The sequence below is a fragment of the Macrotis lagotis genome, chromosome 6 (assembly GCF_037893015.1).
Source record: "Macrotis lagotis isolate mMagLag1 chromosome 6, bilby.v1.9.chrom.fasta, whole genome shotgun sequence".
NCBI lineage: Eukaryota > Metazoa > Chordata > Mammalia > Peramelemorphia > Peramelidae > Macrotis > Macrotis lagotis.
In genome coordinates, this window is record NC_133663.1 from 186,936,503 (window position 1) to 186,958,261 (window position 21,759).

Genomic DNA, 21,759 nt, shown 5'->3' on the forward strand with positions numbered 1-21,759 from the left:
TAAATGTCTTGAGGTTGGATTTGAACTCAGGAGGTCTACCTTACTCCAGACCCAGTGCTAACCCTTAGCAAAAATGAAGAAGGTACCAACCATTTGTGTCTTGGAGGAAAAAAAATCAAAAGAGACTGGCAATGTTTCCTTGTTCTCTATTCCTAGACTTTATAGTCTCTTGAAAACTCTTCCCCATACACTCAATCCATTCTCTAATTATAGAGTATGAAGTCTCTACCCTCTTCTCTGAAGCCCCACAAGGATGAAAAGAAGCTTCTCTCAATAACATTTTCCCTGAAGCAAAAAAATATAGAAGAGCAATACTTACTCATCTTCAGATGTATCTCCTGCTTCAGCCTTGAATGATTTCACTTCTGTTAAATTATTTTCAATTTTCTGAGTAATAAAAGATACATTTTGTAAACACAAAGAGGAAAAAAGAGTGAGATAGGAAATTAGTGACAGCCAACAGGTAGTACCTTTTAATATGATTCAAGTACCACCTTTTAATATGATTCAAGCCCTCTGGACTCAGGGGTGGGGGATGGGAAGGGAATGGGGATCAGGACAGCACAGTTAAGGGTATGATCACCACTGTCACCTGCACCACCAATACAAAATCACTTAAGGGCTAGAGAAAAAGACATTTTTTACTATCTTCCCACGTACCAACAAGTTCAGGGGGTCATAGGCTCAGGGACTTACAACTGGAAGCTATTTTAGAGGACAAATGTCATCTAATCCAACCTCTGTATTTTTCAGATGAAGAAATTTAGGAACTATGAAGTTAAATATATTATCTTGGGCCACAGAATGTGAAGACTCAGAATTTAAACCAAACCTTTGTGACTCTTGGAATTGCCCCTCTATCTACCACACCACAATGAAGTCATATGAATACCCCTTCTTCCAAATACCCCTCTCCCTAGGCATGATGTTAAGTGTCACATTGGAAGCAGTGTGGTCAATCCAATAAAAACTGTGACCTTAAGAGTCACAGAACTTGAATTCCATTTGTGCCTTTGGTGTTTCCTATCTGTGTGACTGTGTGCGCATCATTTAACTTTTGAACCTTAATTTCCTAAAATAAAAATTAAAAGGTAGCACTTGCCAGAGAGGTGATCCAGAATGAGTCATACATACCTTTATAAACATGGTCACTGTAGAAATTTGTTTTGTTGTTATATATGTTTGTTGTGAGGATTTTTTGTTTCATTTTTGTTTTTTATACTATTCAATATGGAATAGTAAGAGGGAGAGATAAGAGTGTGCTTGTAAAAATTAATTATTTAAACTTAAATCATAGATGGATTGTAATTTATGGTCTCCATTTCATGAATACCAAGTACCAATCAAGTAATATTTATTTAGCTTCCTCTGTTTTAAGAATGGAAAGGTTTTATGGAATGGAAAATATGAGCATGGTACTAAGGAAAAGACAAATGCAGTTTGAGTCCAGAGCAGCTGAATTCATATCCTGATTCTTTTAATTATTGCGCAGTCATAGGAAAGTCACTTACCCTCTCTTCTCTGTGTCTTCCTCTGTGAAATGTAAAGTCCCTCTCATTTTAGATTGAGTTTGGGGAAAAAACCCTGAAAGTCCCTCTCAACTCTATGAGTGTGACAATACCATCCTTGTTCTTATAGGTTCTTAGTTGAATCATGCAATATTAGAGGTAAATGGAATTGTAGACATCATTCTGTACAGACCACTTACAGATGGTAAAATTGAGTCAAAGCAATATCTATAAATACCTTATGGTATAGTTTAGACTAGAACTCACTATTCCTTGTCTTTATGATGATCAGAAAAACTAGTCCCTGGCTTCACTATTGAGGGCAGATCTGTGGTTCAATAGATTAGTACAAAGTCACTTGGGTGATGCGCTGAAATGTTTGTAACCAATGAATAAATGTGTTATCTGAGATAATGGGCAAGTGAGGAAGTTTGAGGAAGGGATGGTTCTTTCCAAGATCTTTAAATCTAGACTCACAGGAAGGAAACTCAAAAGTTCTAGCCTCTTATTTAAAAAAAAGAAAAAGAAAAATGGAGGTCCAGGTATATTAAGTGATTTGTTCTAGGTGACATGGGTAATAAACATCAGAGATGGGCAAGATTTGAATGCAGGTCCTCTGACTTCAAAGACATATACTAGCAAATGTGTGAGGGTCAAAAGAAAATAGAGATTCTTGCTGTCAAATTTTGACTCTATGCAAACTAGGACCTGTCTTGTTTGATTATCTTCACCACTGAGGAAAGTGTCTGGCATTTCCAAAGACTTTATCTCAGAGAAGCAAATTCTAGTTCATCATAAGGAAGAACTCTAGTGAGTAGGGATGTCTAACAATGCAATGGGCTACTTTATAGTGTATATGTTCCTTGACCTGGAAGTTTTCAGAAAGTGTTGGATCAGCTCAAGACAGGGATCATAGACCAAGATTGCAAGGGACCTCAAAGGTTGAGTAGTTCAATATTCTCTCAATTTACAGATGAAGAAACTGAGGCATAAAACAATTGAATGACTTGCCCAAGATCACACAGCCAGTAAAACAATCTAAGGACAGGATTTGAATTCAGGTCTTTCTCTCTCTAGTACTTCTCTCTCCAGTACTTTTATAAGAGAAGATTTCTTCCATGTGATAATGACCTCTCAAGGCCCTTTCTCATTCTAATAATCTATGATACTTAGCTAAGCAAGAAAAATATGGATGGATATAACTTTCAAAGCACAATAGCTTCGCCTTCCCAGGTGAGATGACCCATGTGGTATATGTGTGAGTGTATGTGTATACATGCATGTGCATATGTGTTTGTATATGTGTGTGTGAGTATGTGCATGTTTTACCTCCTCAACATGCTCTTCCAAATCAATCTCTACAAAGGCAACAGGTGGTTTCTGTAAAAAGAAATCCAAGAAACATGAATATTTAAGAGTGAATAGCCAGGGTGTTAAGTTGAAAGGAGGGAAATATTATCAGAGGGGTGGCATCATCCCATCCCACTTGCTATTGCTGTCCCTTGTGGGAAGAACTTCAGGGAATTGACTCCTTGCACAAAGTCCAGACTGCAACACTCTAACTTATAAAAAATTGTCTTTCAATGCCTCTACCCTGAGGTACTCTTCTTATCCTTCCTTTCCCTTTCTCCCTTTTCTTCTTTTTAAAGACTCTCTTCTTTTGGTACTTGGTGCAATGAATAGGATCTAGTTTCACAAAGATCTGAGTTCAAATCCAGACTCAGACACTTACTAGCTATGTGACCCTGGGACAGTCACTTAACCCTGTTTGAATCAGTTTCCTCATCTGTAAAATAAGTTAGAGGAGGAAATGGCAAACCACTCCATTATTATTATCATCATACTATTTTTATTAATAATTAATTATTAATATGTGACCCAGGCTTTTCTCTTTTTATTTCTTCATTAAAGCCCAGCCCTAATTAAATCTTAAAAGACATAACTGATTGATGAGATTTCTTCTATTCCTCAAGAAACATCCTCCTCAGGCGGCTAGGTGGCACAGTGGATAAAGCACTGGCCTTGGAATCAGGAGTACCTGGGTTCAAATCTGGCCTCAGACACTTAATAATTACCTAGCTGTGTGGCCTTAGGCAAGCCACTTAACCCCATTTGCCTTACAAAAAACCCTAAAAAAAAACCATCCTCCTCAATCTTGGTGGAACCCCCCCCCCCAACTGGGAGACCTGTTATATAGTATAGTATATGGTATATATACTATAGTATAAACCAACTCCAGATTGAGTAAATGTTTATGTTGGGGAAAGGAGTCTCTGTTTTTGTACCCTTCCATTAGAGTTTAGGGTGACCCTTCTCAGGAAGGGGAAAATCAGCCATGGAGGTCTGGATGGAGATAGATTCCCCTCTCCAGATTGTTGGATGTGGCTAAACCTCATGATCAAACCACATTCTCTGCAGAAGTCATAAGACTCCTCATTAAATCTCTACTAATCAGGATTGATTTGAAAGGGCATTCTCTTTCAAAAAAATATTTCAAGGTTCTTGGGGTCTTTCATTATGAAGAGAAACTACTGTCCATTAATTTATTGATTGACAGCTAGCCTAGTCAATAAATTGATTATTAATTACCCAGAAACTGTCTCTTAGACTTTTTGTTCACCTCACCAAGAAAGCCTCAAATAGTCATGAAGAGCGGGACAAAAGTGAAATGACTGTAGTACTTGTAGTACAATGGCTACTTAATTAGCAGTATTCTCTGAGGTATCCTTTAACACTTTTGGACCTGTTTTCTCCTCTGTAAAATGAGAGCTTTGGACAAAATGACCTCTAAGGTCCCTCTCAGTTCTAAATCATATGTTCTGATGAATCTAAGTCATTTTCATTTTAAGAGGAGTAGCAGGGGTACACAGGGGTAAAAGATTAGGAAATTAAGAACTACTGCCTGGTAATCTCTACTGAGTTCCCCTGCCCCAACTGAGTGTCATTCATGGTCTCAAAGAAATGACCTTATGAAGATAGTGTCTTGGATACCATTTCAGATTTAGTGAAACATTTTGAGTCATTCCTTGGTTCTTCCTAGAAGCCCTTGTATCATTATCATTTGCCTTTCATAAAGTTGGACCTTCTAGAAGCTGTAATAAAACATTTCCACTTCTTTATAAACTGCCTTGTGAAATTTTCACCAGATTATGACACTTAATCACTAATACCTAATCACTGACACCTTATCAATCACCCTGTAATATGATACATGGGTGATCATTGAACATGATATCCAAACAATGTTGAAATAAATGGAAAGATGAATGACCAAGCATGAAATTAAGATGTTTTACTAATTGTAATGTGTGTAAAATTGACAAAAAGACATTACTGAGGATAAATATGACAAGGAAAGGATATTACCAACTACATAACATGCATCAGAAGAATAAAAGATAGTATCAAGGATATGGAAGACTGGAAAAAAAGAGGGGCAAATCCTGTATCAATAGTATGAGTGTCAAAAGGTGGGTAATCCAAGGTATATGCTGATACTCCAAGATACTCACAGCAAGATTTTTCTCAGTCTCCAGAAGATCATCCAGTTTTAATGATACTAGTTCATTTTCCTGTAGATAGAAAGAAGGGTCATTGTCTGAATATGAGAGTAGAATGCTAACCATAAATGTCAAAGTGATTTCATTCTCAAACACTTTCTGACCAGTATCTGTGTAGTATGTAATTCAAGTACACAATTTTCTTTCTCTGTGTGTCTCTTTTCTTCATCCTGGTCTGTCTTAATTTGATTCTCTTCTTCTTTCTTTTCAAATTCTTGCTCCACCTTTTCTTTATCTTTAACTTTGTCTTTGTCTTGATCCACTCTTTTTAGGTCACCCTGATCCTGGTCATCCTCTAGAATTATCTGGCTAAAGGAGAAGAGAAATATAGAGTATGGATCATTCAATAGTGTTTGGAAGCACAATGACTATCAAGAAATTCACTCTGACTTATAGGAACTGATGCTGAATGAAATGAGCATAACCAGATGTGCACCTTAACAGAAACAATCGGGTAATGATCAAGTATGATAGACACAGCTCCTTTCAGCAAAACAGTGATCAAAGACAATTCTAGGGGCAGCTAGGTGGCGTAGTGGATAAAGCACCGGCCTTGGAGTCAGGAGTACCTGGGTTCAAATCTGATCTCAGACACTTAATAATTACGTAGTTATATGGCCTTGGGCAAGCCACTTAACCCCATTTGCCTTGTAAAAAAAAACTAAAAAAATGAATAATTAAAACTATCTTTAAGAATAAATGAAAAATGTAAAAAAAAATTTTTAAAAACAAATAAATTCACTTTGCTTCCTATTTCTGACAGGGATGACTTTCCTTGACTTATTTTTTCTGGAATAGGTAGAACCACTTGGTTGGTTGAAAAATCTCCTTACTGGTAGGCAAGAATTATAGCCCTAATTTCCCCTTTGTAAAGGAACCTTCTTCTGTCTTTGAGATATGTAGGTATATAGTAGGTAGGGTGCTCTCAAAATAGAGCTGAGTTTAAACTTCACCTAAGATAGTATTTACCTCTTCCCAGGATTATTATAAAGATCAAATGGAAAAATATTTGTAAAGCATTTGGCACAATGCTTAGCCCCTAGGAGATAAGTGCTAGCTATCATTATTGTTAATAGTGTACAGTGGAAGGTTAGTTGTAGCTAATTTTCTGACCAAGACAGTCTTAGTTTTGATATCTGGTTGAATAAGGCACCAGAATCCCAATGGATTCTGTTTTTGTTTTTGTTTTTTGCAAGGCAGTGGGGTTAAGTGACTTGCCCAAGGCCACACGGCTAGGTAATTATTAAGTGTTCTAGGCCGGATTTGAACTCAGATACTCTGGACTCCAGGGCCGGTGCTTTATCCACTGTGCCACCTAGCCACCCCTCCTCCCCAATGGATTCTGAATGGAGCGATGTGAATCCATGAGTTTAGATTGAGTGTCTGATATTATTTCCTTTTTAACTGGAAAGAATACACTTCCCTTTGCTCCATTTGGTTCACTGTATCCAAGAACAAGAAGTAAAATGGAGGAAATGATTTGTGGTCCCTTCCCAACCCATCATTAATGACCAGAGAAGGCTATTATTTATTGGCTGAGTAGTAATAGTGTATGTATTATGCTAAAGTGACCTAGCTAAATAAAGAAGGTCTCCCCTGAAAGGCAGTGTGGTGAAGTGGAAGGTGTTGGACCTGGAATAAGAAAGACTGGGAAGAAGTCCTATCTCAGAAATTTACTAGCTGTACTACCCTGAACAAATCACTTAGATACTTTTCTTATCTATTAAATAGGTATGATAATACCTATTGTTGAGTCATTTCAATCATGTCAGACTTTCTGTGACCCCATTTGGGGATTTCTTGACAACGATCCTGGAGCAGTTTGCCATTTCCTTTACCAGTTCATTTTATAGATTAAAAAACTGAGACAAATAGGGTTATATGACTTGCCCAAGGTCATACAGCTATTAAGTGTTTTGAGACCAGTAGATGAGTCTTCCTGATTCCAAGTCCATTGAATCAGCTAGCTTGCCCATCTACCTTATATTATTTTCTACCTTCAATCCTATTCATTTGCTGTTGAGCAGAACTTCAGAAAGTCATGAAACTGTGCTATCTGGATCATATTTAAAATTTTATTTTTTTCTATGTTTCTATTGTTCCTCAATTATATTTTAAAACAATTTTTAAATGTTTGCTTTTTTTCAAAGATTTGAGTTCCAAATTCTAGCCCTCCCTCCTTCCTGAGAGACTAAAATTCAGATATAGATTATACATATGCAACCATGTAAAACATTTCCATATTAAGTTATTTTAGACAAGACAATTTGAATAAAAAAATGAAAGAAAGTGAAAAATAGCATGCTTCAGTCTATATTCAAACAATTCTTTTTCTAGAGTTGGATAGAATGCTTCATCATTAGTCCTTTGGAATTGTCTTGGATCATTCTATTGCTGAGAATAACTAAGAATTCACAATTAATCATATAATGATCACTGCTACTGTGTAGAATGTTCTCCTGATCCCGTTCACTTTACATTAGTTCATGAAAAGTCTTTCCAGGTTTTTCTGAAATCATCCTGTTTGTCATTTCTCAGATTTGCAAATATGCATTACATAATCTCACCTGGACCCTCACTGCAATCATGCAAGCCTTCTACATTTCCATAACCCGTCTTCCTGGACACTTAGGAAGCAGCTATTCCAAACCTTTTAGTCCTCTCATTCATGCTTCACTAAAAAAAATTAAAACTATTTGCTAAAAACCCCCTCCTCTTCTTCCCTTTTTCTCATCTTTATACTTCATCTACTATCTCCTCCTTCATTTCTGCTTTCTAGGAAAAAGTAGCTCTTTTTCTTTTTGTATTCCCCTTCCCTCTAGCTTTCTCCATTAGATTGATCCCTTTACTCTTTCTAATCTTCATTCTTTCCCTATCTACTTCCTACAAACATGCCAATGTCCCCCATATTTAAAAAAAAAACACCCTCATGACACCTATCATCCCCTTTCCTCTGCACAGATAAATTTGAGAAGGTCAGCTAGGTGGCTCAGTGGATAGAGCACCAGCCCTGGAGTAAGGAGGACCTGAGTTTAAATCCTACTTCAGACACTTAATAATTGCCTAGCTGTGTGACCTTGGGCAAGTCATTTAATCCCATTGTTTTAAATAAGTTAAAATAAATAAATTTGAGAAAGTTATCAACAATCAATGAATCCATTTTCTCTCCTCTCTCTGGTTTCTAAATTTTCAACAATCCAGCTTTCAGCCTCATCATTCAAGTGAAATTGCTCTCTCCAAAATCACCAATGATCTTTGAATTTCCACATTCAATACTTTTTCTCAGTCTTTCTCCTCATTGTATTTTCTGTAAACTTTGACCCTGTTGATTACCCTCTTTCTCAAAAACTCTCCATTCTAGATTTTGGTGGCCTTGCTCTTTCCTATATGTCTAACCCTCCCTTTGCTAGTTCCTCACTGAGCATTCTCCTCTATACTATCTGGTTTAGTAATCTCATCAGTTTTTTTGAAATAAATTATCATCTCCATACAGATTGTTTATTCCATACAGATTTATCCAACCCTAGACTCTTGCATCACCTATTGCCTTTAGGACATCTTGAACTGGATATCTTTTATACATTTTAAATTCATCATGTCCAAGAGAGAACTCATTATCTTTATCTCTAAATCCCTCCCTTTGTCAAATTTCACTATTACCATTTAAAAAATTATTTTGTTTTAATCAGTCAGATCTACCTTCTTATTCCCCCCCTCTACCTCAATGCCAACCCTGATTATTGAGAACACAAGAGAATTAAAATCAAAACTAATTTCTACATTGGTCTTGTACAAAAAAAAATCATCCCATCTAGCATTCTGAGTCCTTCACCTCTCTTTCAGGAAATGGGCTTCATTATTAGTCCTCTGGAATATTGGTTGACTGTTACACTGATAAAAGAGTGCAACACAATAGTATTTTATCACATTTATGTTACCATAATTTGTTCAGCCATTCTCTAATTTAAGTCATTCCCTAACTTCCTCAGATTCTCATCCTTTGCCACTTTCAGGAGAGTGAAGCACATCCTTAAGAGTCTGTCATCCCCTTCTTCATCTATCTTCCCTCCCCATCAATTTACTCTTCCTTTCTCTTTTCATTCTTTTATTAAGATCAGACATAATAGAACCCCTCCTAGGCCTTGCCTAGGAACTTTGTCCCCAAAGATGATGGGTCTCAGAGGGGACACATGTGTCATCTTCTTCATATTTGAATGTAAGTAATTGAAATTGTTTAGTCTCTCCTCATTCGTATCTTTTTACACCTCTTTTTAGTCTTGTATTTGAGTTTTTCTGTAGCTTTAGTCTTTTTGTCAAAAATGCTTGGAAATTCTCTATTTCACTAAAAGTTCTTCTTTCCTCCAACTCCACCCCAGATTTATACTCAAGTTTTTCTTGATAAGTTATTCTTAACTATAAGCCTTTTATCCTTTGCTTCTGTATTTAGTATTCCAAGGTTTTTACTGCTTTATACTTTGTGATTGTGTATGGTCCTGACAATGGTTCCTCAGTACTTTAATTCTTTCTTTATGGCTGCTTTTGACCTGGAACTAGATTTTGGCTATGATGTCCAGAGGAATTGTCATTTTAGGGACAGCTAGGTGGTACAGTAGAAAGATCACCATCCCTGGAGTCAGAAGAACCTGAAAACAAATCTAGCCTCAGATACTTAATAATTACACAAGGTCACTGTGTGATCTTGGGCAGGTCACTTAACCCCATTGCCTTGAACCACCCTCCACACACACACCAAAAAAAAAAATGAATTGTCATTCTAGGTTTTTTTTTGGGGGGGGATGGCTGGTGGATGCTTTCTCTTTTGTCCTCAGGTTCTTTTTTTTTCTGTGTGTGTATATGTGTGTGTGTGGGGGGTGTATGTGTGTGTTTTGCTAGGCAATAAAATTAAGTGATTTGCCCAAGGTAATTATTAAGTGTCTAAGGTCAGGTTTGAACTCAGGATCTCCTTACTCCAGGGCTAGTGCTCTATCCACTGTACCACCTAGCTCCCCCTTTGCCCTTGGGTTTCAAAAGATCTAGGCAAATATCTTTTAATTTCTTAAACTAGGAAGTTTAGCCTCTTATTTTGATCATGTTGTTCAGAGAGTCCAATGATTCTTAAATTTTTTTTCTCCTTGATGTTTTCTGGGTCTTTGCTTTTCCCAAGAACTACTTTTTATTTTCTTCCATTTTTACAGTCTTTTGACTTTGTTTTACTTTTTTCTTGTTGCCTCATGAAAGCCTATTGGGTCCATTCTGATTTTCTGTGAGTTTGTTGCTTGGGCAAAATTTTACACTTCTTTTAGCAAACTGTTAATTCTCTTTTTAAATCTTACTTGCATAGATAATTATTTATTTTCCAATTTTCCTACAGGTTCTCTCAATCCAGTTGTAAAAAACTATTTTTAATTCTTGCTTTATCTCTTTTAGGAATTCAAATTGAATTTGCACCCAAGCTATGTTTTCCTCTGAGGCAAAGATTGAGAGTATTTGAGATTCATTCTCTTCTTCTGAGTTTGTGTCTTGAGTTTCTACTACCTCACTTATTAGGGGTTTTTTTTGTGTTTGCCCATTCTTCCAGCCTACTTTCTGACTTTGGATCTGTTATCCAAACTAGGCTCTATGCATGTCTGGAGGGAAGCTGTTGTTGCTACTTTTTTAGGATTATTGAATATTGTTCTCCCAGACAATCCAAAAACCTGAAATCTTTGAGAGCACCCAAGGTGTCTGGTCCAGGGGACAACCTGATTGTTTTCCCCTTGTCTGAGCTCTGTGCATTTCTAACCAGGCTTTGAATTTGTGCAAGCAAAGAGTTCTAACCCTGACCCCTCTAAGCCATCTGCTGGTTCATAGTAGCAAAATTATAGGCTCTCCTTTGATCTCGGTTTCCTACTTTAGTTATTTCTAGATTGGGTTAGTTGCTGGAAGTGGTGCCCTGCTGCTACTCTGACTTTTGAATAATCTCCTTGCTCCAAAGGCCCAGCCTCTCCCTACCTGGAGAAGGCAATGACATTGCTATTTGTAATACTATGTCTTTCTCACTCTGCTCTAGATCTACATCCTACAACTGGGGAGCAATAACTAAGTTAACAACTGATCCCCATTGCAATGCTCTGGTTTGGATCTGGGACCTCCTTTTTGTGATAGACACCAGAGTGCTCCAAAAGTCCAAGAGCTCATGCCCCAAATATATTCCTGGTGTCTGCAAACTTCTTTATTGCCTATGCCCATCTAGTTGAGACAAGAAAATTACCATGACTTTTGGATTTGTTCTGCTAAATTTTATAGATCTATTAGGAGGAATTGTAGACTGGACTTCAGCTACTTTGCTTTCTTCTACTCTGTCATTTTGATTCTACCCTCCCTTTCACCCATCTTTTTTTAGTTTTTGCAAGGCAATGGGGTTAAGTGACTTGCCCAAGGTCACACAGTTAGGTAATTTTTAAGTATTTGAACTCAGGTCCTCCTGACTCCAGGGTGGGGGCTCTATTCACTATATGGAACCATCTCCTCCTAGTCACTCAGGTTTTTAACTACACTGTCATTCTTTTTTATACACTGCACATAACAAATCCATGAATAAATCTTTGTTTTTATCTTCACACCATTTCTTGAATAAGCCTTTTCCACTCATCCTGCCTCCAATAGTTATTGTCTTAGCCTCCTAATTATGTCTCTGTTTCACATCTTTCCCATCACCAAAAACACACTCCTATCATCTATCAAAGTGATTTTCCTAAAATGCCGGTCTGATCATGTCACTTTCCTTCTTCTCATCCATTCTCAATAAACTTCAGTGGCTACCTATTATCTCAATTATCTCCAAAATCATATATAAAATACATTTAGCATTTAAAGTACTTCACAAGCTGATTCCTTTCCATCTTTGCAATCATTTTACACTTTATTTCTCTTCATTTATTCTGTTGAGTCATTTTACAGGCAAGTGACCCCCTTTGAGCAAAGATACTGAAGTGGTTTACCATTTCCTTCTCCAGCTCATTTTATGGTTGAGGAAACTGAGACAAAGAGGGCAAAGTGACACAGTTTGCAAGTGTCTGAGGCTGGATTTGAACTCAAGAAAGTATGCATTCCTGACTCTAGGTCTGGCACTCTAGTCACTGTGCCACTGTCTCCCCCATTAGAATTTGAAATCCTTGAAAATAGAATTGATTTTTGCCTTTCTTTATAAATGATTATTGATTGACTGATATAAAGATCCAATGAAATAATTCATGTAAACTGTTTTGCAGAATTCAAAGTCCTATACAGACATGAACCTTAAAAAAATACTAGTGACACAGTGATTAGAGCACTGACCTTGACGTTACTGAGTTCAAATTTGTCTTCAGACCTGTACTGTGTAACCCTGGCCAGATCACTTAACCCCAGTTGCCTCAAAAAAAAAAAAAAAAAAAAGAAGCCCAAACACAAACCACTAGACCCTGTGATTTCATCAGCGTAGGAAGTTCCTCCATACTATCTAGTTTTAGAAGGTTTCCTGGATTAATTGGCTTGAACCCAAGACTTCAAATTAGGAAGCCAGTTCTCTATCCACTACATTAGGCAAGTTCTGAGCTATTATTAATATGAGGGTCTGGTCTCTAAATGAAGTACAAAGGAGGCTGGAGCCCAAAGAATAAGGTAAGACAATTCAAGTACTCCTCATATTCCCACCTTAATGCAAGTTTTCTTTTTGTTATCAAACTTCATGGCTGGCCAAATTGTTGTTTGAATTATTCAAACATTGCCTATTTGTGCCCTTAACTGGGATATTGTTTCATCTGTCTTTATCACTCTGAGGCTGGTCCCTTCACCAAGGTTGAGTTTAGATTTAGTATCATCAGTTAGATATAATGGAAATGGGCAAAGAGGTGATACAGTGGATAGAGCACTAGAAGCATGGAAACAGAAAAATGTGAGTTCAGATTTTACCTCAGACATTTATTTAGTGTGTGACCTTGGGCAAATCACCTTGCTTGCCTTGGTTTCCTCATCTGTAAAATGAGTGGAAGAAGGAAATGATAAACCAGTCCATTATCTTTGCCAAGAAAACTCCAAATGAGATCATGAAGAATTAATTGTACTGAATAACAAAAGAACAAATAATGAAAGTAGTTGCCTGTAAGGAAACATCATAGAAGTCCAAAGTCTTTTTTTTAACCTTTTTTTTAACCTTTATCCTTTGTCAAAATCCTGTCCATGATCAAGCACCATGAGAGGCAGAGATTTGATATTCTTATTTTCACCTTGATCCCCTTCCACCTCTGCACATTTAGGCAATTGGAGTGATTGGTCTTGGTGGGAAAGAATTCTTTCAATTAAATTGTGCAGCAAGTGGAGAGCAACATTTACATAAACTCATAAGGAACATAATAGAAATTGCCTATTAAATCTCTGGGGTCCACTTCAGGTCTCTAATTCCTAGGACTTCTTTAACCCATGATCTAATTGAGTTCTTCATGAACAAGTAAGGAGCTCTCTCAATCTTTGTTTCACTATCTAGAATAATGTAAAATCATTTAATTGTTCATTAGACTTGGAAAATAGAATCTGGAAAATTCTAAGCGTGTTATTTTGAGAAGAAAATGGCAAGGATCAATTTGCTTCCAAACTCCCAGGATCAACATTGATATACACATGTGTGTACATGTGTGTTTGTATACAAATATATATACACATTTGCATATAGTGGTAGGCTTCAAAGTCAGCTGTACCTAGAATTCACTACCTATTGCTCAGTGTCCCAAAACATCTCTCTAAGGCATTAAATAGCATTGATGGAACAAGTTCTCACCAGATCTAGCTCTCTAGATTAATGGGAAATACATTTAATTCTGTTGTAATTTATTTCTTATAATGAAACAATGGATGTTATTTGTGCTTTGCTCATAATCAAGGATTAAAGAAGCCAGTTAGTAATTCCTTCTGTGCCTAGGCTCTCCCTTTTCCTGACACCCCTTTGTTCTTCATTCACATACACAGTATTTTGTCTCCCTCTAAGTCAGAACAAAGGAAGAATCAAAATGAAACTTCTATTACCTAAGATGATGCCTCTTTTTCATATGAAACAATATATCTTCAAGAGGCAAGGGAAGACTTACATGAACTGTTGCAAAGTAGAGTGAGAAGAACCAGGAACACAATATAATGCAAAAAGCTACAAAATGTTAATAGAAAGAACAATGAAAGTAGTATGAGCCTAAATTGATCACCATGTAAAAATAAGAAGTAAACTTGACCTGAGAGAAAGATGAGAAAATGCATCTCCCCTGAGAAAACACATCTCCCCTTTGTTGCAGAGTTGTGGGAGAGAGGGAATGATGGGAGTATGAGTGTGGAACATGGATTATTTATGTTCCCAGATTTAATTGACATGTTGTTTGGTTCTGCTCTTTTTGGCTTTCTAGGTAGAACAGGCAGCAGGAATATATTTAGAAATGAAGATAATATTAAAAGATACCAATTATATATTTTAAATGTTTTTTAAAAATAAAAGAGATGGGGCAGCTAGATAGTGCAGTGGATAGGGCATTGGCCAGGGCCCTGAGTTCAAATGTGACTTCAGAGACTTAAAATTGCCTAGCTGTATGACACTTAACCCTATTGCCTTGACAAAATAAATAAACAAACAAATAAATAATAAAAATAAAAGAGATGTACAAATGTTTGCCACAAGGAAGAGTCTGATAGCAAAATGATCTAGATCCAAAAGTCTAAAACTTCCATTTTTACCCAACTAGATAGTACAAATAAAATGACTGAACATTTATTATAGTGTAGGGATAATAGGCATAGAGAAAAGAGAAAAAACTAGACAAACTAATTTCCATGACTACTCTTTTATACAAAATCTTATCATCACAGTAATTATTCTCACAGCATTCTAAAATGCTCTATACGGTCTTTAAATTATTCAAATGATCTTCAATTTAGGTCAAATATATGATTATTTAGGGTCCCAGATCTAGATCATGACCCACTTACCTGTATCCAACTATTTATCCCCACAAGTCCCCCTCCCTTCAATTACCAGAAAATTCCTTCTATTTTCTTCTTTGACCCTCAAATTCTTACCCATCCTTCCAGAGAGGTAGCATGGTAAAGAAGAAATATCATTGGATTTGGCCCAAGAGGACCCAAACTGAATTCCAGTTCTGCCATTATTTTACTTATATGATCTTCAACTATTAACTCTCCAATCTTTGGGTGTTTTTCTATAAAATGAAGAGACTGGACTAAGTGATCATTAAGGTCACTTCTAGCACTAAAACTACTTGGTTATAAAAACCCAGCTTAACTGCCCATCTCCTCCTTCTGATCAGGTAATTCTCCTTAGGCCTTATATTGTATTTTTGTTTCAGAACTCTCTCTAATCTCTTTCTGTAGATTATAAGCACCACATGGGAAAGGATTTCCAACCTCTGCACATAGCAGTCTATAAATGACTGTTAAATGAATGAATAATCCTCTTTCAACAACACATATGTATTGGGCATAAGCTGTGTTTTAAGAGGTGGTTCTTGCTCTTTCCAAATTTACAATCCAGTATTTCCCTGTGAAATTAAAAAAAATTCAAGAGACATAATTTCTGAGTAATTTAATCATTTTATTAATAATGCCAAGATATTTATTAATAAAAGAATTGTCATTTGATTGTCGCTCTCTTAGGCCTATGACCCCTTATATATTGGTGGGCTTATAGTTCATATATTTTTGGTGTTCCTGACGGTGGCAATCAATTCTGATTGGTTAACAATTAGAAAATAAATACTACAATGAGAGACTGGTCTATATTATAATGAGAGTCTTAGGATACAGGGTTTGGATCAACCAAATCTTGGTCAAACAGATTTATCAATTTCCATTTCACCTGTCTGACAAAAGGGAGAATCAACATTTTTCCAGACTTGTCTGAGTAAACACAATAATCAGGAATTCCCCATTAGTCTAAACTTAGAATTTCTTTTACTGTCTGCTAAGATCTTGACCTAGGTAAATCTTTGAAAAAAGATTTCTCACACTGGTTGATTTCTGAATGAAGAGGTAAAGGGGAAAAACTTTGGACCCAATACAATGATTAGTTATTAAATACAAGAGAAAAATAATCATTTATCTCACCCCTTTAGTTAAATTAATGGAAAATTAATTGTTTACTTACCAGCCAATATCCTCAGCTTCACCTTTTGACTCTTTTTCCAAATCTTCACCTTCTTAAAAGAAAAATATTACTTGTCAGTAAAGTTCTTAATTCTTTTAAATGTAAATAGGCCATGGAACTAGAAGAATGTAAAGCCTAGAATCAGAGACCCTTTAAGAGAGGCTCATTTTTGATTACCCCAAGCTCAACTCCTGAATCAAATCATCTACAAAGCTCTGATTCATAGACTTAAAATCAGGGGTGGGAAGATTGACTTTTAAAGTCAATCTTTAAATTTTCCACATGAGCATTTTCATCTCACAAAATGGTGAATAGGCTGCAAAATGTGGGTGTGGTTTATTGTTTTGTTGATTGATTGTCCAGAATTAAGTATAAATAGTGCATATTAATGCATATTAAATTTAGAAGTGTATGCCTGCCTTTGCTGTCTCCCATTTCCACCCACACCTACCTAACTTATTGTTAATTTAACAGCATGTTCCAGTATCTCTCTAAAAATAGCTTTGGCTCAGCAAGAGTACAGTACAAGATTCAATGAATGAATCATCACCAAACTGGAGACCTAGTGACTGAAGATTAATTTAATAATAATAATGATAATAATAATAATAATTTAATTGACATTTAAATAGTGCTTTAAGATTTGCAAAGTGCTTTACACTTATTATCTCTTTTGAGTCTCACAATACCCCTGCTTAGAAACTACAGAATCTTAATGATTAATAGTTGTTCTTGGTACCATGGAACACCGGGTATGTTGCTTATTCTAAATAATCATTCATTACGTATTACTAATGAAAAAACCCTTTGAATTTGAACAGTTTAATCTTCTTTCTCCACTTTAAATCTTACAGTAATTCTTATTTTTATTATTCATTTCTTACAATATTTCAGTGCTTTCAATAACTAACCTTCAAGCAAGCAGGATCACTGTTTTGTTAGCTTGTGTTATCCTTGTTACAGGTTCCTGCATCTCCAATACTACTACTACTCCATTCAATATAGATTCTTTAAAAGTTACATACATATAATATAAAAGCATCATAGACTTAGAACACTAGGGAATGTTTAGTTTCATTCCCCTAATTTTTGTTGTTGCATGCCCTATTCTGTGACCCTTGGACTTGTCCCTAGCACGCCAAGTCCTTCTATCCTCCACTGTCTCTCAAAGTCTATCCAAGCTCATATCATTATTTCCATGACACCATCTCATCCTTTGTCATTCCCTTTTCCTTTGAATTTTCATCTTTCCCAGCATCCAAGTCTTTTCCAATGAATCCTATCTTTTCATTTTGTGGCCAAAGTATTTAAGCTTCAGTTTCATTTTATAGAAGAGTAAACTTAGATTTTGATAAGGGAAGTGAAAAACAAAATTTCATATGTCAGAATCTGAACCTAAGATCTCTGATTCCTCCAAGGAAGGTGGCAGGTGGAGATGGATTAATGGGGAGGTAGAATAGGCTAGAGACTAATCCATATCATCTTAGGTTATATATTTAAGTGGGGCCTGGGGGTAGTAGCTACAATAATTCTTGTGTGAGGTGAAAAGAGGCAACAAGCCAGGGCTAGCTAAGAGATCTGAAATCTGACTTGACCTGGAGGCAGGGAAGAAATCCTGACCCTGGCTTCCAGCAACTAGTTTTCGCAGTACAAACAGCAGTTGTTCTTGTTGCCTAAGCAGTATCTTCTCCTTGGAGAAAGAGACAGTTGCTGGGCCCTTTGGGCACCTGCCCTGGACTGGGAAGCAATATCTCCCCTTTATGGTAGAAGTAGGAGATCTTCAGGAAGAGCAAAGTCAGGCTATACAAATAAATAGTACCTCAGCCCCTAATGAAAGAACATTCTTTCCTCTCTAGTTTCAAACCTTGTAACAAGTAACAAGACCTTTTCTTTCCTCTGAAATTTTATCCTGCTTAACTTTCCAGTAGGGCAAATGAAAGCTTGGTGCCAGGCTATGCCAATCTGAAGGCTCTGATCAGGTGCTTATCCAGGCATGAACTAACTAGGTGGCATAATGAACAGAGCCCTGGATTTATTGCCAAGAAGATAAATTCAAGTTCAAATTCTGCATCATCTACTTAATTGTGGGATTCTGGAGAAATTATTTGACTTCTCTCAGTCTCAGTTCCTTCATCTGAAAAGGCTATATAAATGTTAAATAATGAAATCAGGAATCACTGCACTAAAGGAACCTACCTTCATAAATTTCATTAAACTGAAGGGGAAAGGTACTGCAGGAATTTGAGCTACAATCTCTGCTATGATATAAGCTCTATTATGTCTTCTATAAAAAAAGGAAGTCATCAGCCAAGGAGATGTCTTAGGTCCCTTCTGGATCTAACAGCCTGATTTATTAGTCAGTCAGTTAGACCTGCCAAATCAACAGACTTGACCACCATACATCATCTAAGCCTCAAATTCCATAAATTGAATGAACCTTCCTCTATGACTTTAAGTAAATCAGTCCCCTCTGCAATTTCAGTATCTTCTTATATACATGGAATTAGACTAGATGGTCCCTAAGGTTCATGTGAAGCTCTAATATGATGTTTTGAGCATTTTTTGGAGGCAGGAAGAAAGCCTGTGCTCACAACCCTCTCCAAACATTTATATGTCTGTTGCAAGGATTACTGCTAAACTACTACCCACCCTCTTTCTTCAATAATCAGGTTTCTGGGATGCCCAAGAAGCATCTAGGCAGCTAGGCAGCACCATGGTTAGAGCACTAGACCAAAAAGATTTGAATTCAAATGTGGCCACAAGAAGTCATCTTATCTCTGTCTGCCTCGATTTCCTTAACTATAAAATAAAGAACAAAATTCCAGGGTTGCTGTATTAGAGGTGATATTTGTAAGGTGATTAACACAGTACCTATCACTTAGTTTGTGCTATGCAAATTCTAATGATTATATTTATCATAATTATAATAAAAGTTTGTTCCCTTCCCATATAAGTGTGGCACAATGGATAGACCACCAGTTCAGGAAAGAGTCACCTGAGGAGTCAGGAGGACCTGAAAGAGTCAGGAGGATCTGAGTTCAAATCTAGACTCTGACTTTCTTAGCTTTGTTACCTTATGCAATTCATTGTATTCTCGATAGAGAATATGGAGCAAAATAGAAACTACCAGGTGACCTGCTTTCTTTGGACAAATGGGGCAGCCTCACCCTACCAGTGGTAGCCTTTTAGTGTCCTGGAATTGCTGTCCCTGGTAAAGTTTGCACCAGGTGCAAAAAAATCCTAGTTACATCCTTTCCTAGCACCTGAGTCCTCCATTCCTATGCTGTTCTACCATTGCATTATATTCATTAATTCATCGCTGTGTGCAAACATGAACAGATTGTTAAGTATTTATTATATGTAAGACATTGTTCTCAACTCTGTTCATACAAACACAAAAATGAACCCTCTGGGTATTGATTCTCCTGGGTTGGGGAAGAAAATGACACCTAGAGAAGTCATTTATATCTTTTATTGTCCAGAATTACCTCTGCTAATTGCTGCATCCTTCCTTCCTCACTGATTCCTCCTGTTTCCAAAATAAAAAGACATACCATATCAAAGCAATGTTTTCTGATGGATAGAAACCCTGTTAACAAAGACAGAAATTTCTTTGGACATCTGTTCAATGAGATTTTTTTTTTCATTTAATGAAATTTGTGAAAACCAGCTTAGTTCTTCTGAGCCATCTGGGCAGACAAGGATCTCTCTTCACTAAAGCAAAACCTCTGGTGAAAATGGTATTTCTAAAAGGTATATATACCTCTTGCAGATCACAGATGAAAAGTTGAAGGGACCTCAGTGGTCTAATCTAGCCCTTTCATTTTGCAGTTGAGGCAATTGAAGCCTAGAGAGACTGAGTGATTTATCCAAAGTCACCCAGTTAATACTTGGCAGACAATATTTAAACACAGGTCCCTCTACCTCCAATTCAAGCCCTCTTTGTCCTGGAGCACCCTTCAAAAATTCTCTATGGACCAGGCTACAGAGGGAGGATCCAAAGGGGAGGGGCTTGGTTCTGCTAAGCAAATGGCAAAAGGAAATATTAAAGATGGAAAACCTTCACAGAAATATTTTATCTTTAGCAACATTCTTATCTTTACATTAAGGAATGCTGGTTTTCATTTTATTTCCCTATATGCCATTATTTCTAAGGGATGGAGTCTTGTCTTCTCCCTCTGACTTGTTTTTTCTCAGGCAAGGATGCAGACAAGGTCTATGACTTTAGACAAAGACAAAACCATCAAGCTGCCTTCAATCAAGAAGAGTTTATAGGACTTAGAGATGGAAGGGTTTATCTAAACTTCCTCTTTTACAGATAAGGAAAAACTGAGTCCAAAGAGATGGGGATTTGCTCAAGATCACACAGGAAGTAGATAGTAGAGCTGAGATTCAAACCCACATTCCTCTGGGCTCTTCATCTGGCCCAAGTATCCTTTCTATAAAATCTGCAGTCCTTTTAGGCTTTGCTTGAATGCTTCCTATTCCAAGGAACTCACTCTTTCCAGACTGGTTCCACTTGGGGACAACTCTTGATATATTCCTCTGCAATTTCTTCCCATCGCTCTCCTTTCTGGGGCCAAAGTAATTATAGCAATCATATCGACCCAGGATACTCTCATTATCTCCCTTAGAGACAAGATACTAGGTTTAGTCCTCTTGGTAAGATGCTACTAAATGCAGTTTCTTCACTGAGAGGAAGACATAATTCAGATGCCTTAATAATTCCATTTTTTGGAAATACTTTGAGTACTTCTTAGGTTATTTTGATTGTATCTTTTTGTTATTCTGTCAATGTCCAATATGGCTTAAAGAAAAAGGTAAGAGAGATTATTCAAATGTTGCTCCCTACACACTACAACAATCCCTAATCTTTTCAAAAGCCAAAATTCTTTATCAATGGAGCATCATTATTGAAAATATCATTGATGATATTTCCAGCTCTTCCCTTCCTTTCAAGGCACACATGAAAGTCAGGAGATGTCTGAGCTCATTACTGTGGGCATTCCCCCCAAATAAAGCTCTTAACCTATCCAATCCTCTGTGAATCTTGTCCTTGTCCCTATAAAGGACTAACCCAAAGCAATGGAGAATGCTTTCTTAGTTTTTCAGCATTTTGTGTACTCTTGCTCCTTCCTCTTCAGCACCTGAGCTGTCCCTGAACTGTCCTTGCTTCCCTCCCTCCTTCTCAATCTCATTTTGTGATCAGCTCCCTTTCTTTTCTAGTCACATATTACCTGAATGGCTTTTCAATCTTTTGTCCTTCCAATGCCTTTTAAGTCAGCAATAAAATTGATTTTGCAGAAGGTGAATATGTGTGGTATAGTTTTAAAAGTTATAATGAATTAAAGCAAATTTACTCTTTGTAGAATTTTCATATGATAGTGGGAAGTCCAAGTGTAGCTAATAAGGAAGGAATACAAAGCTTGCGTTGCATTGAAATCTATGGGAAAGGTTTTAAAGTTATTATTCCATTTGATCCTCACAACACTCTTGTAATACAGGTGTTATTCTATCCTCAATTTAGAGATAG

General features: G+C 36.8%; 1 protein-coding gene and 1 long non-coding RNA gene across 8 annotated transcripts in view; one reads left to right on the top strand and one right to left on the bottom strand.

Moving 5' to 3' along the window:
• C6H13orf46 (chromosome 6 C13orf46 homolog) overlaps nt 1-21,759 on the bottom strand; it is a 46,781-nt gene that overhangs the window by 23,023 nt on the left and 1,999 nt on the right. For 6 of the 7 annotated variants that reach the window (XR_012469558.1, XR_012469557.1, XR_012469559.1 and 3 more), the window contains exons 2-6: nt 16,227-16,278; nt 5,173-5,377; nt 5,021-5,080; nt 2,838-2,888; nt 320-387 (exon numbers count right to left, since the gene is read on the bottom strand). Coding sequence is in view for 3 of the 7 variants with exons in the window: in XM_074192119.1 (XP_074048220.1) it covers nt 320-387; nt 2,838-2,888; nt 5,021-5,080; nt 5,173-5,377; nt 16,227-16,278 (436 nt within the window). In the remaining 4 variants the exon portion in view is untranslated. The remainder of the gene's footprint in view (nt 1-319; nt 388-2,837; nt 2,889-5,020; nt 5,081-5,172; nt 5,378-16,226; nt 16,279-21,759) is intronic. The other variant, XR_012469560.1, reaches the window with a different exon arrangement.
• Nucleotides 12,661-21,759, top strand: part of LOC141491311 (uncharacterized) — a 32,797-nt gene continuing 23,698 nt past the window's right edge. The window contains exon 1 of the long non-coding RNA XR_012469562.1: nt 12,661-12,709. This is a non-coding gene — a long non-coding RNA (uncharacterized LOC141491311). The remainder of the gene's footprint in view (nt 12,710-21,759) is intronic.